This window comes from Elephas maximus, chromosome 7 (assembly GCF_024166365.1).
Source record: "Elephas maximus indicus isolate mEleMax1 chromosome 7, mEleMax1 primary haplotype, whole genome shotgun sequence".
Lineage (NCBI taxonomy): Eukaryota > Metazoa > Chordata > Mammalia > Proboscidea > Elephantidae > Elephas > Elephas maximus.
This window is the reverse complement of record NC_064825.1, coordinates 110,162,471-110,185,188: the sequence shown is the minus strand read 5'-3', so window position 1 is coordinate 110,185,188 and position 22,718 is coordinate 110,162,471. Positions and strand designations below refer to the sequence as shown.

Here is a 22,718-nt window from a genome sequence, read left to right as displayed (position 1 = left end):
AACACTTTCTTATGATTCAATGAGAAGTTGACATTTGAGCTAAGACTTAAAGAAGGGAAGAGTTAGTGATGCAGGTATGTAGGAAGAAAGTGTTCTCAGCAGGCAGAATGTCAGGTCTTTGATCCAGTTTGAGTTAGCTTTTGTACGTGGTGTGAGGTATGGTTCTTGTTTCATTTTGTCCAGGGGATGGGCTGGTTGTGCAATTGCAGGATTACTGAAGAGGCCTGCCTATCAAGAATGCCATTAGGGCGGAGCCAAGATGGCGGACTAGGCAGACGCTACCTCGGATCCCTCTTACAACAAAGACACGGAAAAACAAGTGAATCGATCACATACATAACAATCTACGAACCCTGAACAACAAACACAGATTTAGAGACGGAGAACGAACTAATACGGGGAAGCAGCGATTGTTTCCAGAGCCTGGAGCCAGCATACCAGTCAGGTACGGCACAAGCACAGAGACCTGCTCCACCCCCCTGAACTAACCCCGGGAGGGGGACTAGCCGGTTCCACGGGCGGCGTGGGACGCAGCCGTTAGGAGAAGTCCCCGGGAGGCAGTGACTGATCTTGGAGCAGAAAGAGCAGCATCCGAGCCGGGGAACCGTCCCACAGGGATTTGGACTGCACGCAGGTACGCCATAAACACGGAGAGTTGCTCCACCCCCTGAACTAACCCCGGGAAGGTGACCATCCGGGTCGCGCGACCCCGGGAGGCAGCGACTGGTATTGGAGCGGGGAGAACAGCGTTCCAGCCGGGACACTCGGTCGCGGCCCAAGCACGGGGAGCTACTCCACCCATCTGAACTAACCCCGGGAGGGGGCCCACCTGGTTCACGGGGGCGGCACGGCCACGCGGCTGGAGGGACGAGAAGTCCCCGGGAGGCAGCGACTGATTTTGGAGTCGAGAGTGCACCGTCCCAGTAGGGGAGCCTTGACGCTGGGCGTGGGGCTGGAAGCGGAGGATCTGACCGTGACTCCAGCGGGCCAGACCCCCCGGGGGCAATCTCCACACAGACAGCACACATAGGCGACGCGCCCGCGGGAATCTCAGATATAATAGTCATTCCAAGCAAGACAAGCAACTCTGGCTATATTCTGAGGTGCTACTCTCCTATCTCTCTGTTCCCTCCCCCACCCTCCCCAGGCGGCTTCATTAACATCTGAATAGCCTGAGCCAGAGGGAGAACTCTGATAGGGATCTGACTGCAGTTTTTTTTTAGCGGATTTTCTGGAAAAACTAGTTTCCCAGTGATGGCTCGGAGACAACAATCCATATCAAACCACTTAAAGAAGCAGACCGTGACAGCTTCTCCAACTCCCCAAACAAAAGAATCAAAATCTTTCCCAAATGAAGATACAATTTTGGAACTATCAGATACAGAATATAAAAAACTAATTTACAGAATGCTTAATGATATCACAAATGAAATTAGGATATCTGCAGAAAAAGCCAAGGAACACACTGATAAAACTGTTGAAGAACTCAAAAAGATTATTCAAGAACATACTGGAAAAATTAATAAGTTGCAAGAATCCATAGAGAGACAACATGTAGAAATCCAAAAGATTAACAATAAAATAACAGAATTAGACAACACACTAGGAAGTCAGAGGAGCAGACTCGAGCAATTAGAATGCAGACTGGGACATCTGGAGGACCAGGGAATCAACACCAACATAGCTGAAAAAAAATCAGATAAAAGAATTAAAAAAAATGAAGAAACCCTAAGAATTATGTGGGACTCTATCAAGAAGGATAACCTGCGGGTGATTGGAGTCCCAGAACAGGGAGGGGGGACAGAAAACACAGAGAAAATAGTTGAAGAACTTCTGACAGAAAACTTCGCTGACATCATGAAAGACGAAAGGATATCTATCCAAGATGCTCATCGAACCCCATTTAAGATTGATCCAAAAAGAAAAACACCAAGACATATTATCATCAAACTCACCAAAACCAAAGATAAACAGAAAATTTTAAAAGCAGCCAGGGAGAAAAGAAAGGTTTCCTTCAAGGGAGAATCAATAAGAATATGTTCTGACTACTCAGCAGAAACCATGCAGGCAAGAAGGGAATGGGACGACATATACAGAACACTGAAGGAGAAAAACTGCCAACCAAGGATCATATATCCAGCAAAACTCTCTCTGAAATATGAAGGCAAAATTAAGATATTTACAGACAAACACAAGTTTAGAGAATTTGCAAAAACCAAACCAAAGCTACAAGAAATACTAAAGGATATTGTTTGGTCAGAGAACCAATAATATCAGATATCAGCACAACACAAGGTCACAAAACAGAACGTCCTGATATCAACTCAAATAGGGAAATCACAAAAACAAACAAATTAAGATTAATTAAAAAAAAAATACACATAATAGGGAATCATGGAAGTCAATAGGTAAAAGATCACAATAATCAAAAAGAGGGACTAAATACAGGAGGCATTGAACTGCCATATGGAGAGTGATACAAGGCGATATAGAACAATACAAGTTAGGTTTTTACTTAGAAAAATAGGGGTATATAATGAGGTAACCACAAAAAGGTATAACAACTCTATAACTCAAGACAAAAACCAAGAAAAACGTAACGACTCAACTAACATAAAGTCAAACACTATGAAAGTGAGGATCTCACAATTTACTAAGAAAAACGCCTCAGCACAAAAAAGTATGTGGAAAAATGAAATTGTCAACAACACACATAAAAAGGCATCAAAATGACAGCACTAAAAACTTATTTATCTATAATTACCCTGAATGTAAATGGACTAAATGCACCAATAAAGAGACAGAGAGTCACAGACTGGATAAAGAAACACGATCCATCTATATGCTGCCTACAAGAGACACACCTTAGACTTAGAGACACAAACAAACTAAAACTCAAAGGATGGAAAAAAGTATATCAAGCAAACAATAAGCAAAAAAGAAGAGGAGTAGCAATATTAATTTCTGACAAAATAGACTTTAGACTTAAATCCACCACAAAGGATAAAGAAGGACACTATATAATGATAAAAGGGACAATTGATCAGGAAGACATAACCATATTAAATATTTACGCACCCAATGACAGGGCTGCAAGATATATAAATCAAATTTTAACAGAACTGAAAAGCGAGATAGATACCTCCACAATTATAGTAGGAGACTTCAACACACCCCTTTCGGAGAAGGACAGGACATCCAGTAAGAAGCTCAACAGAGACACGGAAGATCTAATTACAACAATCAACCAACTTGACCTCATTGACTTATACAGAACTCTCCACCCAACTGCTGCAAAATATACTTTTTTTTCTAGCGCACATGGAACATTCTCTAGAATAGACCACATATTAGGTCATAAAACAAACCTTTGCAGAGTCCAAAACATCGAAATATTACAAAGCATCTTCTCAGACCACAAGGCAATAAAACTAGAGATCAATAACAGAAGAACGAGGGAAAAGAAATCAAATACTTGGAAAATGAACAATACCCTCCTGAAAAAAGACTGGGTTATAGAAGACATCAAGGAGGGAATAAGGAAATTCTTAGAAAGCAACGAGAATGAAAATACTTCCTATCAAAACCTCTGGGACACAGCAAAAGCAGTGCTCAGAGGTCAATTTATATCAATAAATGCACACATACAAAAAGAAGAAAGAGCCAAAATCAGAGAACTGTCCCTACAACTTGAACAAATAGAAAGTGAGCAACAAAAGAATCCATCAGGCACCAGAAGAAAACAAATAATAAAAATTAGAGCTGAACTAAATGAATTAGAGAACAGAAAAACAATTGAAAGAATTAACAAAGCCAAAAGCTGGTTCTTTGAAAAAATTAACAAAATTGATAAACCATTGGCTAGACTGACTAAAGAAATACAGGAAAGGAAACAAATAACCCGAATAAGAAATGAGAAGGACCACATCACAACAGAACCAAATGAAATTAAAAGAATCATTTCAGATTATTATGAAAAATTGTACTCTAACAAATTTGAAAACCTAGAAGAAATGGATGAATTCCTTGAAAAACACTACCTACCTAAACTAACACATTCAGAAGCAGAACAACTAAATAGACCCATAACAAAAAAAGAGATTGAAACGGTAATCAAAAAACTCCCAACAAAAAAAAGTCCTGGCCCGGACGGCTTCACTGCAGAGTTCTACCAAATTTTCAGAGAAGAGTTAACACCACTACTACTAAAGGTATTCCAAAGCATAGAAAATGACGGAATACTACCCAACTCATTCTATGAAGCCACCATCTCCCTGATACCAAAACCAGGTAAAGACATTACAAAAAAAGAAAATTATAGACCTATATCCCTCATGAACATTGATGCAAAAATCCTCAACAAAATTCTAGCCAATAGAATCCAACAACACATCAAAAAAATAATTCACCCTGATCAAGTGGGATTTATACCAGGTATGCAAGGCTGGTTTAATATCAGAAAAACCATTAATGTAATCCATCACATAAATAAAACAAAAGACAAAAACCACATGATCTTATCAATTGATGCAGAAAAGGCATTTGACAAAGTCCAACACCCATTTATGATAAAAACTCTTACCAAAATAGGAATTGAAGGAAAATTCCTCAACATAATAAAGGGCATCTATGCAAAGCCAACAGCCAATATCACTCTAAATGGAGAGAACCTGAAAGCATTTCCCTTGAGAACGGGAACCAGACAAGGATGCCCTTTATCACCGCTCTTATTCAACATCGTGTTGGAAGTCTTAGCCAGGGCAATCAGGCTAGACAAAGAAATAAAAGGTATCCGGATTGGCAAGGAAGAAGTAAAGTTATCACTATTTGCAGATGACATGATTATATACACAGAAAACCCTAAGGAATCCTCCAGAAAACTACTGAAACTAATCGAAGAGTTTGGCAGAGTCTCAGGTTATAAAATAAACATACAAAAATCACTTGGATTCCTCTACATCAACAAAAAGAACACCGAAGAGGAAATAACCAAATCAATACCATTCACGGTAGCCCCCAAGAAGATAAGATACTTAGGAATAAATCTTACCAAGGATGTAAAAGACCTATACAAAGAAAACTACAAAGCTCTACTACAAGAAATTCAAAAGGACATACTTAAGTGGAAAAACATACCTTGCTCATGGATAGGAAGACTTAACATAGTAAAAATGTCTATTCTACCAAAAGCCATCTATACATTTAACGCACTTCCGATCCAAATTCCAATGTCATATTTTAAGGGGATAGAGAAACAAATCACCAATTTCATATGGAAGGGAAAGAAGCCCCGGATAAGCAAAGCACTACTGAAAAAGAAGAAGAAAGTGGGAGGCCTCACCTTACCTGACTTCAGAACCTATTATACAGCCACAGTAGTCAAAACAGCCTGGTATTGGTACAACAACAGACACATAGACCAATGGAACAGAATTGAGAACCCAGACATAGATCCATCCACGTATGAGCAGCTGATATTTGACAAAGGACCAGTGTCAATTAACTGGGGAAAAGACAGCCTTTTTAACAAATGGTGCTGGCATAACTGGATATCCATTTGCAAAAAAATGAAACAGGACCCATACCTCACACCATGCACAAAAACTAACTCCAAGTGGATCAAAGACCTAAACATAAAGACTAAAACGATAAAGATCATGGAAGAAAAAATTGGGACAACCCTAGGAGCCCTAATACAAGGTATAAACAGAATACAAAACATTACCAAAAATGATGAAGAGAAACCCGATAACTGGGAGCTCCTAAAAATCAAACACCTATGCTCATCTAAAGACTTCACCAAAAGAGTAAAAAGACCACCTACAGATTGGGAAAGAATTTTCAGCTATGACATCTCCGACCAGCGCCTGATCTCTAAAATCTACATGATTCTGTCAAAACTCAACCACAAAAAGACAAACAACCCAATCAAGAAGTGGGCAAAGGATATGAACACACATTTCTCTAAAGAAGATATTCAGGCAGCCAACAGATACATGAGAAAATGCTCTCGATCATTAGCCATTAGAGAAATGCAAATTAAAACTACGATGAGATTCCATCTCACACCAGCAAGGCTGGCATTAATCCAAAAAACACAAAATAATAAATGTTGGAGAGGCTGCGGAGAGATTGGAACTCTCATACACTGCTGGTGGGAATGTAAAATGGTACAACCACTTTGGAAATCTATCTGGCGTTATCTTAAACAGTTAGAAATAGAACTACCATACAACCCAGAAATCCCACTCCTCGGAATATACCCTAGAGATACAAGAGCCTTCATACAAACAGATATATGCACACCCATGTTTATTGCAGCTCTGTTTACAATAGCAAAAAGCTGGAAGCAACCAAGGTGTCCATCAACGGATGAATGGGTAAATAAATTGTGGTATATTCACACAATGGAATACTACGCATCGATAAAGAACAGTGACGAATCTCTGAAACATTTCATAACATGGAGGAACCTGGAAGGCATTATGCTGAGCGAAATGAGTCAGAGGCAAAAGGACAAATATTGTATAAGACCACTATTATAAGATCTTGAGAAATAGTAAACCTGAGAAGAACACATACTTTTGTGGTTACGAGGTGGGGAGGGAGGGAGGGTGGGAGAGGTTTTTTTTATTGATTAATCAGTAGATAAGAACTGCTTTAGGTGAAGGGAAAGACAACACTCAATACATGGAAGGTCAGCTCAATTGGACTGGACCAAAAGCAAAGAAGTTTCCGGGATAAAATGAATGCTTCAAAGCTCAGCGGAGCAAGCGCGGGGGTCTGGGGAACATGGTTTGCGGGGACTTCTAAGTCAATTGGCAAAATAATTCTATTATGAAATCATTCTGCATCCCACTTTGAAATGTGGCGTCTGGGGTCTTAAATGCTAACAAGCAGCCATCTAAGATGCAGCAATTGGTCTCAACCCACCTGGAGCAAAGGAAAATGAAGAACACCAAGCCCACATGACAACTAAGAGCCCAAGAGACAGAAAGGGCCACATGAACCAGAGACCTACATCATCCTGAGACCAGAAGAACTAGTTGGTGCCCGGCCACAATCGATGACTGCCCTGACAGGGAGCTCAGCAGAGGACCCCTGAGGGAGCAGGAGAGCAGTGGGATGCAGACCCCAAATTCTCATAAGAAGACCAAACTTAATGGTCTGACTGAGACTGGAGGAATCCCGGCGGTCATGCTCTCCAGACCTTCTGTTGACACAGGACAGGAACCATCCCTGAAGACAACTCATCAGACATGAAAGGGACTGGTCAGCGGGTGGGAGAGAGACGCTGATGAAGAGTGAGCTAATTATATCAGGTGTACACTTGAGATTGTGTTGGCAACTCTTGTCTGGAGGGGGGATGGGAGGATAGAGAGAGAGGGAAGCCGGCAAAATTGTCAAGAAAGGAGAGACTGAAAGGGCTGACTCAAGACGGGGAGAGTAAGTGGGAGTAGGGAGTGATATGTATGTAAACTTATATGTGACAGACTGATTGGATTTGTAAACGTTCACTTGAAGCTTAATAAAAGTTATTATAAAAAAAAAGTTTAGGCTAGTTAGCCCAACACTGGAACCATTCCCAAAGCCAACTCTTCAGACAGGGAGTGGACTGGATTATAAGACAGAAAATGATACGGAGTGAGCTTCTTGGCTCAAGTAGACACATGAGACTATGTGGGCAGCTCCTGTCTGGAGGGGAGATGAGAAGGCGGAGGGGGACAGAAGCTGGCTGACTGGACACAGGGAATACAGGGTGGAAAGGAGGAGTGTGCTGTCTCACTAGGAGGAGAGCAACTAGGAGTACATAGCAAGGTATATGTAAGTTTTTATATGAGACACTGACTTGATTTTTAAACTTCCACTTAAAGCACTATTAAAAATAAATTTCAGGCTGTTTACAAAAAAAAAAAAAAAAAAAAAAAGAATGCCATTAGTCAGTGGGGGTGGGGAAAGGATAAACAATAAAATATATGTGTGTTGATGGTTATAATGTTATGCAGACAATGTGGTGGGAAAACATGGGGAGAGTTGGGTTTGCTATCTTAAGAAAGAATTTTCAAGAGATGGAATCCGTGTAACCTCATCTTAAACTTGGGCAGTACGTTTTGGACTTCATGCCTGGCTTGTTAAATAAAATGGAGCAGAAGTGACACTGCATGTCTTTTGAGGTCATAAAAGGTGGTACACTCTCCACCTGGCCCTCCCTCTCCTTCAGGAAACTCTCCTTTGAAACCCAGTCACCTTGTTGTGAGGAAGCCCAAACCAGCCCATGTGAAGAGATCACATGGAGAAGCACTGAGGCCTTCAGGTAACCACCAACTGTTTTCAGTGTCAGCTGTCACAAGTGAGTGAACCTTTAGATGATTCCAGTTCCCAGGTTTCGAGTCTTTCAGGTGGAGCTTCAGACATTGTGGAGATGAAATATGTCATTCTTGCCTACCTGAATTCCTGACCTACAGAATTCATGAGAAAAATAATGGTTGTTTTACACCATTAAGTTTTGGGGAAATGTGTTATACAATCATAGTAACCATAACACAACTGCTTAACTTTGAGATTAACCATGAGTAGCTTTGAGCAAAAGAATGTTACTAGATGGGTTGTAGCCAAGTCTTGAAATATATTTGTGTTCTCAGGAGAGCCCTCGTGAATGTCTGTCATTGATGCCAGAACAACAAGCTCCACTAACCTGCTGGTCCAAAGAGGATGAGAGACATGTGGGGCAAACCTGAGCCCAGCAACAGCCTGGAGTCCAGCCTCGTTGAGCCCAGCCCAGATCAACAATCTAGCCAACGTGCAGATGCATGAATGAGAGTTTACAAACACCATTTGAAGCAACTCAGTTTTGGCTGATTTATTGTGTAGTAAATACGTGATCAAAAGTCATCCCCAACCATTTGAACACAACCCGGAAAAAAGAGCCTAAGTTTTAACCTAATAATGGCATGAAAATAGAGAAAAATAATCTCTAATAACTCTAAAACACAGAACTTTGACTATACATTCCTAGAAAGATAAACCTAAGGAAAAAGGATAACAACGAAATCTTGAACTACATTTGGAAGCATCATTTTTAGTAAAAATATCTATTTATTAGTTTGAAACAAAATCACACACATACATTTATGCACACACACACAGGAGTATGTACACACTCTAGAATAAAGCAAATAGGTAATAATGACAATGTCTTAAGAGCTGAGATTTTTTAGTTCAAGAGATGCTGAAAATGTCCAGGTTCTATAAGAGCATGCGGAACTGGAATTCTTGCTGAAAGAAATGTTTGGAAATACAGTCTGCCACAGCCAGGAAACTCTACTCAACCACCGCTGGGAAGAAGTGCAAAGTTACAAGGCAAAGGTTGGGAATCCACAGGAGGTAAAGAATTGAGAACAATAATGCCATCTACCTACATGTGAAGACTGCTGAAATAGTGACCTTTTTGTTACATATCAGGGAGTCCCCAACACATGATGGGTTTTCCTTCTGACAACTGCTGTGCCATAAGTTGGTTCTGAGATAAGCCGAATATCTAATTTTTTTTTAGGTTTCATTAGCATTTCCTTTTATTATCAGGATGTTTATAAATCTGATCTCTATTTGTATTTGGAGGTTGGAAACATTGCATCTGAGAACGATAGTATTAACAAATTATGTGCTACAGCGTTCAATACAGTACATATTACTAACAATCAGATGTACAAAAATAATGGTTAGTCGTTAAGTGCAGATCATTGCAACTCAAATACATCATACATTGGTGACTACCTGTATATTTATCACAATTAAAGAAAAAATAATGCTATCTACCATACTTCATTACCATACTTTTTTCTTTTTTGATTTACTTTTTAAGTATGTAAACTTTCATGTGATTCCAAAGAGAAAACAATAAAACAAGCTCTACTGAAAAAAATAAGATGAAATTTACAGAGAAGTCTTCAGTGGACAGATCACATTTCAGCAACTCAAAAGCAGTGAAGTAGAGAGCCGTAGAGACACCTGGAGGAAGTGAGGGTGTGGCAAATGGAGTAGCCAAAACAATGTTCTGTAAAATAAGACCACAAATGAAAGAAATACAAGGACTTTTTTAATAGGGCACCATACACTTATAGACTGCACACAAATAATTACCTTTATTTTGAAGCCTGATACATCAAACATATTTTGAACTGAATGGAGGAATTTGAATATGGAGAAATGAAATATATTACTACTTCTTACGATGGGCAAGGAAAACATAACATGCTTTTGCTCCAAGGGACGAAACAACAAGAAAATGTAAATAATTTTCAAAGAACAATTAGATGTATGATTATATTAATGCTAAAGAAACAAGCGTGAAAGCCACTTGACGTTAGTCATAGAAGAATACATATTCAATACAATTGGAAAATAAAAATAACACATAAAAACTATATGATGGGAAATATAAATAAGATGGCAAGCTGTGATGTTTCACACAATTTTTAAAAACTGAGCAGGAAATTTAGAATGACAATCTCTGGTAGGAAAAAAAATAAAATCAGTTTATAATTTTCAATGATGATGATGGTTAAAAGCCTTTAAAAACCCATTGCCATCGAGTGAATTTCAACTCACAGCAAACTCATAAAAGTCTTTAGGGTGACCAACATTAATCACAAGGAAAGAACTCGTATGAGCATAATAAAGGGGAATGAATAATGAGGTAGACAGTACCTTCAACACATCCCTCCAATAATGCAGTAGTGTGTTTCAAGGTTGTCCCTTATGACAATTTAAAATACAAAATATTACATTATGAAATGAAGTTTGCAGGAGTCAGACCCCTGTAATACAGATCAGAGAAGAAAAAAGCTAACAAGTACACTCACAGGTGCACACAAACACAGACAGATCCCATCCCATGAACTACTTTAAGCCATTCCCAAGACTAAAGACTGATTCTCTTTATAGAAGATTTGTTTTAGATAATAGGAAATATGATCAAAACTTGAACTATTATGATGAAATGACTCCACATGATCAAGAGATTTCCTTATACGACCCACTGTCCTCTAGCCTTATCAATGCTGGCACCTCACTGAAATGACCATGATTTTTTTTTTTTTTTGTCCTCTGTTTTTATTAGTTCTGTACACTTTACTGCTTTGCTCCCAAGTTATCTGCTGTCATTTCTTATTGTGAGTGAAACTTAGGGGCACTCACACGTTAATTCTCTAGTTTTCTGCTCTCATTTTGCAAACAGCTGAGAAAACAGAACATCAAGCTGTATTGAGGGTCAATTTACTCCTTTGTTTACATGTTTCAGTGTGACAGCCTTCTCATACATGGATGGCCAAGCAAAAATTCAGCCACTGCTCAGATAGCTCTTTACTTACTTGTACAGGTCTATGTTCTAAATAAGGATGTTTCTAAATAATCTAATACCGTGATCGGTATTCACTATAAACAAATAAGTGATAATTCACCTCCTAAATTTCAAGACTCAAATTGATCATTTATTTTGTGATATGTCATATTAGGTTACCATAATATTTTTCTGAAGGTTGGAGCCATTTAATGTGTGAATCCACCTAGGTTTGTTTTTGTAACATGCATAGATTTGTCATGGAGATAGTTTTTTATGTATGACTCTCAAGAGAGCGTTCTTCACATCCTTGTTCCTCAGACTATAGATCAGTGGATTCAGCATGGGAATGACAATGGTATAGAACACAGATGCCACCTGTGCCTGAGTCAGGGAGGATGTGTTTTCCGGCTGTAAATACGTGAAAATCAGGGACCCGTAGAAAATGGTTACACCTATGAGGTGGGATGCACAGGTGGAGAAGGCCTTCTGCCTGCCCGCTGCAGACTGGATCCGCAGGATGGCTGAGATGATGGCAATGTACGTGACTATGATGATCAGAAGAGAACTAAGGATGGTGGACCCAGCTAAAACAAAAATCACCATTTCTGTGCTGAAAGCATCTGCACAGGACAGGGCCAAAAGGGCTGTGGTGTCACAGAAAAAATGACTGATGCTGGAATCACAGAATGCCAAACTGCTTATCACACAAACAGATATCAAAGAATTTGTGAAGCCAATCACATAAGGCATGGTTCCCAGCCAGTTGCACGCTTTCTGGGACATAACCACTGAATAGAGTAAGGGATTGCAGATTGCTACATAGCGGTCATAGGCCATGGATCCCAGAAGAAAACACTCACTACACAACAGACCAACAAAAAAGTACATTTGGGCAAAGCAGCCAACAAAGGAGATGGTTTTCTGGTTGCACTGGAAATTGACCAGAGCCTTGGGCGTCACGGTGGAGGAATAAAACACGTCAATGAGTGCCAGATTGCTAAGGAAAAAGTACATAGGTGTGTGAAGTTGAGAGTCCATTCTGATTAACATGATTAACCCAAGATTCCCCAAGACAGTGAACAGGTAGATAAATAGAAATATCAGGAAAAGACTGACTTGAAGTTCAGGGTGGTTTGCGAATCCAGAGAAGATGAATAGGGTCACCTCAGTGAAATTGGACTCAGCCATTTATTTCAACTGAGGTCGTTGGTTTACCTGGTAAGCAAGAACAATAAAAATCAGAGAAGGGTTCAGGTCTAAGGACCTAATAATCACAGCTTACTTAGACTCAAATAGTGAGATATCACCATAAAGTCAAATATCTAATGATTTGAACACAGTTAAGGATTTATGTGATTTTCATTTCTTATAACAATGAGCTCAAGCATAACAACGATTGTAAGGATGGGTCAGGACCGGGCAGTGTTTCGTTCTGTTGATCATAGGGTTGCTATGAGTCGGAATGACTCAATGGCACCTAACAACAACAAGAAAAAGAAATGGCAGCCGCTGATCAAAAAAAAAAAAATTCCAAGTTCAAAACTGTGTGGAATTGATAGCATCTCCCCAAATTTCTCTCTGAAATGATTTAAAGAGATTTCTACTGAAATATACCATCCTCTAGCCCAGTCTATTATTAAGCCTTAAATTGTACACTTGTCAGTTTATCTACTGGAATTAATTATACTATTGGAAAATAAACAGCTCATTTGAAAAAAAGACACTCCACGATTTGTGGATTGAATGATACTGTTGTGTGGCAGCCTTATTTTCTTGACACCTGACGGCTACTTCTCAGTGTTTTTTAAGGAGCTGAATAAAAACTTAGATGGACACTTCTAATACTTCCATTGACTAGACAAAGTTTTGCAAGAGTTTGTAAAAAGAAAATTAGGAATACCCTGCTTATTTTACAAACGTATGCTAAAGTTATTTGTGCTTTTCTTCTATTACTGTTTTTCTTTTTTTTTTTTTTCCTCTATTGGTTGGTTAAGACCCAATCAGGAACTTAATCTGTGATACATTGCCAATTATTTTGTTTGTGGGGGAACACAAAAAAAGATTGCAATTGCTTCCAATGTAAAGCACGTAACTGTCTATGACATCAGGCAGTTGCCAATTCCTTGCCAAACACTGATATTCAAAAGTGGTAATAAAACAGTGATAATAAAAAAGCTAGAAACAGTAAAATAACTATGGTTTGATATATTTAAAACAAAGTTTAAAAATACAAGGTGATCTAACATTAGAAGTAAATAAAAATATAGGATGATCTATCATGAGACCTGTAGGGTCCCTATGAGTCAGAATCGATACAACGGCAAGTTTTTTTTTTTTTTTTTTTTTTTTTTGGTTTATCATTAGAAGTTAGATTGCTAATTCAATTGAAGTAAATTTGTTATAAATACAATTGAAAGCTACCTGTTCAGTTAATTCCAGTTGGTTTCTGACCAAAACACTCTACTTAAATAACTCAAAAGGATTTGATGTTATTTAAGCGTACTTAAACGTTCAGCTGCTAACCAAAAGCTTGGCGATGGGAATTCACCAATTACTCCTTAGAAAAGCTATCGGGGAGTTCTGCTCCGTCCTAAAGGATTACTGTGAGTCAGAATTGACAGGACAGTAGTGGATTTGTTTTGTTTTGTTTTTGATTTAATCATTAAGTATCCACACATTTCTTTCTGTTTATCCATGTATTGATTTAGGAAACATTTATTCAAAGAAGGCATCTTGTCTCGCTTCTCCTTAAAGCCAGTTTACTTAAGTCCTACTGGAAAATGCAGACAAGTAAAAAGGATACGTCTCATTACGGGAGATTCACACACACACACACGCACACACGAGTTTCAGCTCGGACACACACACACACACAAACCCTTTGCCGTCGAGTCAATTCTGACTCATAGCGACCCTATAGGACAGAGTAGAGATGCCCCATACGGCTTCCAGGGAGCACCTGGTGGATTCGAACTGCCGACCTTTTGGTTAGCAGCTATAGTTCTTAACCACTACACCACTAGGGCTTCTGTCATCAATAATAATAAAAAAAAAATACGGCATGATAAATAATTTAGTGAATAAATATACAAAGTATTTTAGGAACAGTCACTGGAGAATGGTTAAGCTGTTTTAGAATTCAGAAATGTTTCACATAGTAGAAGCTTTAGAAAGGGAATATTTCTAGAAAAAAGGACAGAGAATTGGAAAACACTGAGGTTGAAAAGTTCTCTTTATTTTTAACAAATACGGATACATTTAAAATTGTTGAATCATAACCTGAGCATGGAATCATAGAAAATGGAGAGATTAGAAGGGGAGATTAGTCCTCAAATATTCTCAAATGAAATACGTTTTATTTTTTATAAGATAATAAAATTAGACTTACCTGGAATTCAGTCATCCAAAGAAAATCTCCTTCGCTCTCTCAACTACCTTCCTAGTTTCAGGTTTATGATTAGACGTTAAGAAAAGAAAATCACCACTAGTTTTTTTGCATATATTTGCCTCATCTATGATTCTGAATCTTGTGAATTGTCTGTTTAATGATCTATATTTGTGGTTTTTGTTGTTTAGCACAGAGCTTTATTTCCTATATAATGGATCCCTATAAATATGATGTTGATGAAAAATACATAGGTGTTTATGGTCATAGTACTGGGTATTGTTTCCTTCCATTGATAGGATAGAAAGAGAAACTGAATTAACTAAGATAATTATTTAAAGTCTTTTTTTTTTTTCCAGCTCAAACCTAGATTTGTATTCAGGGTTAATTCTGTTCTTAGTGTATTTCTAAAGCAGTGTCATGACAATGAGTTTTCTACTGAAATCTAGTGTGTTAAACCATCTTGTAACAGCATTTCTTCCTGAAACTCTCAAACGCATCTCATAAAGGAATTGGACAATTAGCATCTTTCTTCTCTCTAGATTTGCATTTTAATTGTACCCCAAGGTCTTTCCTTAATCTGCTTGGAATACTTCTTCAATTGAAATATACAGAAATGTATATTTCTCACTTTTATCTATTTCAATGTAAATGGTTGCACACATATTAAAAAAACTTACAGGTTATCATTTTAAAAATCATGTTTATATCCAAATATGATGTATAATTACTAGTGTATAAGAAATATTTTAAAGTTCTATAGGGATTATTGTATGTTTGCATATTTGCCTCCAATTACAAAGCACCTGCGCATATATTATCATCACCATTCATCATCATCATCAAAATTTCTAAACTTATGGAATTCTTAGTATACATCAAGCATAGTTTTAAGGAAAGTAATTTATAACCTTATCTAATCTTATTACAGTGAATGAAGTTGGCACTAATAAAATACCATTTTATTAATAAATAAACTGAGTCAAGCTCTCCTTTTGTAATGTTATCATGTCTTAAGTGAAAGTTTACAGCTCAAATTAGCTTTCTTTTCAAAAACTGTGTACACAAATTGTTTAGTGACATTAGTTGCAATCCCAGCAATGAGTCAGCACTCTCCCCCTTTCGGTTTCACTCTGGGTTCTCTGTATCCCTTCTTGCTTTTGAGCAGGTGTTTCCCATTTAGTCTTGTATACTTGATTGAACTAAGAAGCAAGTTCCTCACGTGTATTATTATTTTATAAGTCTGTCTAAACTTTGGTGGAATGGTGGATTAGGGAGTGCTTCAGTTCTGAGTTAACAGGGGGTCCAGGGGCCATAGTTTTAGAGGTTCCTCCAGTCTCTGTCAGACCAATAAGTTTGGTCTTTTTTTGTGAATGAGGGTTATTGTTCTACATTTTTCTCCCACTCTGTCCAGGACCTTCTATTGTGATCTCTGTGAGAGCGATCATTAGTGGTTGACGGGCACCATCTAAGTTCTTCTGGTCTCAGGCTGGTGGAGCTGTGTTTCAGGTGGTCCATTAGTCTTTTGGTCTATTATTTTCCTTGTGTCTTTGGTTTTATTTGGAGCCCTGGTGGTCCAGTGGTTAAAAGCTACAGCTACTAACCAAAAGGTAAGATGGCTGCTTGAAAGCTTTTAAGACCCCAGGTGCTACTCACCAAATTAGGATGTAGAACATTTTCTTTATGACCTATGTTATGCCTGTTGACCTAGATGTCCTCTGACACCATGGTTCCCACCCATCAGCCCCAGTAACAGTCCTTCAAGGTGTTTGGAATATGTCTAGAAAGCCTGTATGACATTGCCTTGGTCAAATTGTGCTGACTTTCCCCATATTTGTGTTGTCTTGTCTGCTATCTAGTTAGTGATTCTCTCTTGTCACCCCTCCCCTCCCTCTTAACTATCAGATTTTTTTTTCTGCAAATAAACCTTTTCTTGGGTTTTTATAATAGTGGTTTCATACAATATTTGTCCTTTTGTGATTGACTTATTTTGCTTAGCATAATGCCTTCCAGATTCATCCATGTTGTGAGATGTTTGGTGGATTCACCGTTATTCTTTATCATTGCATGATATTCCATTGTGTGTATGTACCATAGTTTGTTAGTCTGTTCATTTATTGATGGACACTTAGATTGTTTCCATCTTTTTGTTATTGTGAATAATGCTACAATGAACATGGGTGTGCATGTGTCTATTAATGTGACGGCTCTTATTTCTCTAGAATATATTGCTAGGAGTAGGATTGCTGTATCATATGGTACTTCAACTTGTAGCTTTTTAAGGGGATGTCCTATTATTTTCCATAGTGATTATACCATTTTACACTTCCTCCGGCACTGTATAAGAGTTCTAATTTCCCTGCAACTGCTCCAATATTTGTTATTTTCCTTTTTTTTTTTTTTTTTAATTTGTGCCAGTTATATCGGAATCAGATGGTATCTCAATGTAGTTCTGATTTACATTCTTCTGATGGCTAATGATCGGGAGCAAGTCCTCATGTGTCTGTTAACTTCTTGAGTGTCTTCTGTGGTCAAGCATCTATTCATATCTTTGCCCATTTTTCAATTGAGTTTTTTGTCTTTTTGTTGTTGTTGATGAGGTGTTGAAGTATTCTATAGATTTTAGAGATTAGACTTTTGTCAGATATGGTGCAGCCAGATTTTTTTCCCTAGTCTGTGAGTTATCTTTTTACTCTTTTGGTGAGGTCTTTTGATGAGCATAGGTGTTAATTTTGAGGTGCTCCCAGTTATCTAATTTTTCTTCTTGTGTTAGTGCATTGTTAGTTATGGTTTGTAGCTTTTTATGCCATGTATTAGGGCTCCTGGTGTTGCCCTTATTTTTTCTTCCATGATCTTTATCTTTTTAAGTTTTGTGTTTAGGTTTTTGATCATTTTGAATTAGTTTTTGTGTGTGGTATGAGGTATGGGTCCTTTATCATTTTTTTTTTACAGATGGAAGAGTCAAACATTTTTAAGTAACCTTTCAAAAGCTATTTCTTAAGTATTAAAGTTCAGTTTAAACATGGTTTTCTTGTTTTCAGATGTTATCTTAAGTATCCCCTTTTACTGTTCTTAAGTGTTTATTATTATGACAATTATTTTATTATGGGGGTATGTATGAGGGGTATTGGGTTCTGAGATATTAATCACAAAGAGAATATTTAGTGGATATGCCCATCAACCCTTTTTTAAAGCACTGTCAAAAAAAAAAAAAAAAAGGCTCCAGGATTTAACTTGATACCAACTGAGATGTTCCAACAAATGGATGCAGCAATGGAAGTGCTCACTTGTCTATGCCAAGAAATTTGGAAGACAGCTACCTGGCCAACCATCTTGAAGAGATCCATATTTATGCCTATTCCAAAGAAAGGTGATCTAACCCAATGTGGAAATTATTGAACAACACCATTAATATCACACACAAGTGAAATTATGTTGAAGATCATTCAAAAGGGGCTGCAGAAATATATGCATGTGATAGAAATGGAATATCCCACTATATACTAAATACTAAATTTATGATTATAAATTCACAAATGCCACTCCCTTAAAAGAAAAAAAAAAAAAAAAACCTAAAGTCTTTAGACCCAGATAGATCAATGGTAATTTCTGTTAAACTTTTAAGGGAGAAACAATACAAACACTACACAAGTTCTTTCAGAAAAGAGAATAGGGGCAACTCTTCCAAAAATTGTTATATGGATCTAATATAACCCTAATATCAAAATTTGAAATATACATTATGGGAAAAAAAAATGACAGACATGTCTTTAATGCTCATGTATTTAAAAATCTTTAATAAAATAAAATAATAGAAAATTTAATCCAGAAACTCTAAAAATAATTATCTATCATAATCAAGTGGGATTTATCTCAGATTTTTTTTTTTTATGTAGGATTGGGTAAATATTGAAAAATCAACCATATTAAAATAAGAATAAAGGAAAAGATGTTATATTGGATTCAGAAAAGATTCCTGAGATTTATTTGATATTTCAATTTCTTTATCAATTAAGAAAGCTTTTGACCTGATCATATTCAGAGTTTTTATGATATATTAACATATCTTAATAATTATTTTAATATTTATTTTTAATAATAATTTATATTACAATAAATTAATATATTTTATGATATATTAATATTTTTCTGATATAACATTGTAAAATGTTTACTAGGCTCAGCATCTTTTTTTTGTCCTTTCTTCTCTCATTTTTCTTTCTATAAAACAAAAGCCAAGTACCTTAAAATGGTAATACAAGTTGTACGTATTTCTGTGCAGATGAATTAGGTAACACTGCCAAACCTGAATGGAGAACCCACGCCACGGTTTCCTTGTTATCCCTCAAAGCGTCCCCCTGTCTGCTGGTGAATACTTCTGGAAAGAATTTATTTACAGAGCACCAGTCAATGCATGACACTTGAAATTGTCTGTTTTGTAGAAGACTAATCTAACATAGTCTAAGGGGTATTATTAGTGTTTAGTGATAAAATGAGAATAAGATACTGAATATATAGTATGATAATTGATACACTATGTAAGTAGATGTATAAGTGAACATTTTAAACACAAAGAAAAATTATTGGAAGAAATACATCAAAATATTAAAAACAGTTTTGAATGAGCTTCATTTTCTTTGAATTTTGTTGTATACTCTGCTTTTTCTAATAAGCAATGCTTTATTCCTATGATAGTATCATACTTAAAAGTATAAAAAGAATTCAGTGTAAAGAATGTACTATCCTACCATTCGTAGTCAACTACTCGGCCTTTGAGTTACAGAGTAATTAAGCATTTCTCTAGAAAGAGTTTATCTAACATTCTAGTAAAAAATGTGGAGGGTCACAAAGGAAGACTAAACCATCATGGTTCTCATTACGTCTCTTCTAAAGGAGTAGGCAACAATCTGCTACAAGCCTAGCGTGAATATATTAGTCCTTGAGCTTTTATCTTCGGAAAGGTGCCAAGCAATGTCCCTTGGAAATTAGTCCCCAAGGATAATGGAATGTTGCATTCTCAGCCACTGCCAGTATATGAAGTGCTGTGAAATTATTAGGGTGAGAGCAAGGGATATTCAGCTCTGCTTAAGTTCATAGTTGCTCGCAGGTATTTTTTAGAGGTATAACTTCCTCTCAAATTTTGCTTTTGACTAGGAACTGAACAAAATTTGAAGGTTGATTTACCTCAGGAAAAAAAATGCATGCACAGAAATGTGAAAATTATGCATTTGAAAGGAAAACAATATTATATCACAGAAATTTTCATCTCCTTAAAGGCTTTATTTTATTTTACTTTATTTTTTTGAAGAATACTTTGAGCTTGACAAAAGTCCAGACAGGTAATATGGGAAGAAGAAACTTTTCACCACATTTGGCTCACTGTAAGTATTATTCTCAAAATTAGATGGTTTTAGGTCAGATCATGCAGCCCTGGTGGTACAGTGGTTATACGCTCGGCTGCTAATCAAATGCTCAGCAGTTCAAATCCACCAAGTCAACCCGTGGGAGAAAGACGTGGCAGTCTGCTTCCGGTAAAGATCTACAGCCTTGGAAACCCTGTGGGGCACGTTGTACTCTGTCCTCAGGGTCACAATGAGTCGGAGTCAACTCCACGGCAACGGGTTTTGGTTTCGTTTAGGCCAGATCAAATAAAATGGAGACATCTACATATGCCTTACCATAAGTGACGCTAGGGTTTGTGGAAACAGACTTACGGAGTTGGTGGAATCAGCTGTATATGAGCAATTGTTCATATTTTGGAACTATAACTTTCAGAAGGAATTTTATTTTAAATAGTCAAGAAAACAAAAAGTCTTCTGGAAATGACTATCCTATGGTCTCCAATTTTAATACATCACAGTAAAGACTCCAAAGGTTGAAGTTTCCGATCTGTCTGTTGTATTAAATGATATTGAAAGCAAAAGGACAGTAAATGATGGATTAAAACTTTGTTTCTATCACTGCTTACTACACGTTTAGAATTTTTCTTCAGGTTGCCGAAATTAATTATAATTAAGAACATAATGTTATAAGCATGCTTTTTGTAGTAAACCTAACATGGTAGAATCACAGAGCCGACATTTACTCACTTTTACTTTGGATAAATTACTTAAACTTCTGTGCCAATTTTCTTACAAAAAAATGTGAGTAATAATAACACCTATGGCATGATATTTTCATGGAGATTAAATGTGTTAGGAAAGGGAAGCCTTGAGAACACTGGTCATTGCATGCTAATTACATAATATATGTTAACGTTCTGATTATGTAACATTCCAATGTCCTTTTACACCCATATTTACATATAGCAATGCAATTAAGATTCTGTTCAGTCATATTTTGTAACCTACTCTGTGTTACCAATTTATAGAAACACAAAACTGTTCTTTTTTTTTTTTTTATGCCAGATCATTCATCCAAACAAAAACCTGTTTGAAGTCACTGATGCTAAGTATTAATTTAATCTTCTACAGTTTAGAGAAGTTGCATACTATGAGTAGGAGTAATAACACAAACGTGTCTGACTTCATCCTCGTGGGACTGACAGACTCTGAAGAGATCCGGCTGGTCCTCTTTACTCTATTTCTCCTGATATACCTGATTACTGTTCTGGGGAATACAGGGATGATACTAATAATCCGCCTGGATCTCCAGCTTCACACCCCCATGTATTTTTTCCTCAGTCATCTGTCATTCCTTGACCTCAGCTACTCGACGGTCATTACTCCTAAAGCCTTAGAGAACCTACTGACTTTGACCAAGGATATTTCATTCAGGGGCTGTTTCACCCAGATGTATTTTTTTGTCTTCTTGGGTGCCACTGAATGTTTTCTTCTGTCCTCTATGGCCTATGATCGCTACGTAGCTATCTGCAATCCTCTACGATACCCAGTTGTTATGTCCACGACACTCTGCCACTCCCTCATCACTGCATCCTATGTGATCGGCTTTATTGACTCCTTTGCCAATGTCCTTTGGATGAACACATTGCGTTTCTGTGACTCCAATGTAATCCATCACTTTTTCTGTGACACACCCCCAATTTTAGCCCTGTCCTGCACTGATACACAGAATACTGAGATCATGATATTCATTTCTGCTGGCTCTACCTTAATGGTGTCTCTTACCACAATCTCTGTGTCCTATGCAGCCATTCTCTCCACTATCCTGAAAATCAATTCCACTTCAGGAAAGCGAAAAGCCTTCTCTACCTGTGCCTCCCACCTCCTGGGAGTCACCATCTTCTATGGTACCATGATTTTTACTTATTTAAAGCCAAGTAAGTCCTACTCCTTGGGAAAGGATCAAGTGGCCTCTGTTTTTTATACGATTGTGATCCCCATGCTGAATCCACTCATTTATAGTCTCAGGAACAAAGAAGTGAAAAATGCTGTCATTAGAATTATGCATCAGAGAGAGAGCACAAGGCGTTTAAGATGACAGTGTTGTTCCCTATTTAACATCAAATTTTCTTTCTTTCCTACTAGGTATTTCCTTGGTCTTTCTCTCTAATAACAATTTCATCTTTCAATTGGCCTCTATTTCTGTTGAACTATTTTTTGCTTGACTATATATGATCTATGACATCTTTAGCCATATTTTTTTTTTTTTTTAGGAATCTATATAGTAATTGGAAGCCAGGAAATATGAGTTAAACTTGTGCTTTAAATATATATGCCTTTAAAGAAAGTTAATATGCAAAATAAGAAAATAGGCTATCATTTTTTAAACTCTATTGCACCAACCTCCATGCATATCCAATTTCAGAGAATTTAGTTATGGGTAATGAAGCCCTGGTGGTGCAGTGGTTAAGAGCTCGGCAGCTAACCAAAAGATCAGCAGTTCAAATCCAGCAGCTGTTCTTTAGAAACCCTGTGGGACAGTTCTACTATGTCTTATATGGTCTCTGTGAGTCAGGATGGACTCGACAGTAATGGGTTTGGTTTGGTGATTTTTTTGTTTGTTTTAAATTACATTATATCAACCTCCATG

At 37.4% G+C, this 22,718-nt stretch overlaps 2 protein-coding genes across 2 annotated transcripts; one reads left to right on the top strand and one right to left on the bottom strand.

Moving 5' to 3' along the window:
• Positions 1-11,596: 11,596 nt before the first annotated feature.
• On the bottom strand, positions 11,597-12,529 carry LOC126079896 (olfactory receptor 8I2). Its single transcript, XM_049891254.1, has one exon. It carries the CDS (start codon positions 12,527-12,529, stop codon positions 11,597-11,599), a length of 933 nt encoding a protein of 310 aa, XP_049747211.1.
• Positions 12,530-21,218: 8,689 nt separating this feature from the next.
• LOC126079888 (olfactory receptor 8H1-like) lies at positions 21,219-22,166 on the top strand. Its single transcript, XM_049891246.1, has one exon. The coding sequence runs from the start codon at positions 21,219-21,221 to the stop codon at positions 22,164-22,166; it is 948 nt and encodes a 315-aa protein (XP_049747203.1).
• The last annotated feature ends 552 nt before the right edge of the window (positions 22,167-22,718 follow it).

Coding starts and splice junctions, on each gene's coding strand:
- LOC126079896 (XM_049891254.1), bottom strand. CDS start 12,529: ATGGCTGAGTCCAATTTCACTGAGGTGACCCTATTCATCTTCTCTGGA.
- LOC126079888 (XM_049891246.1), top strand. CDS start 21,219: ATGAGTAGGAGTAATAACACAAACGTGTCTGACTTCATCCTCGTGGGA.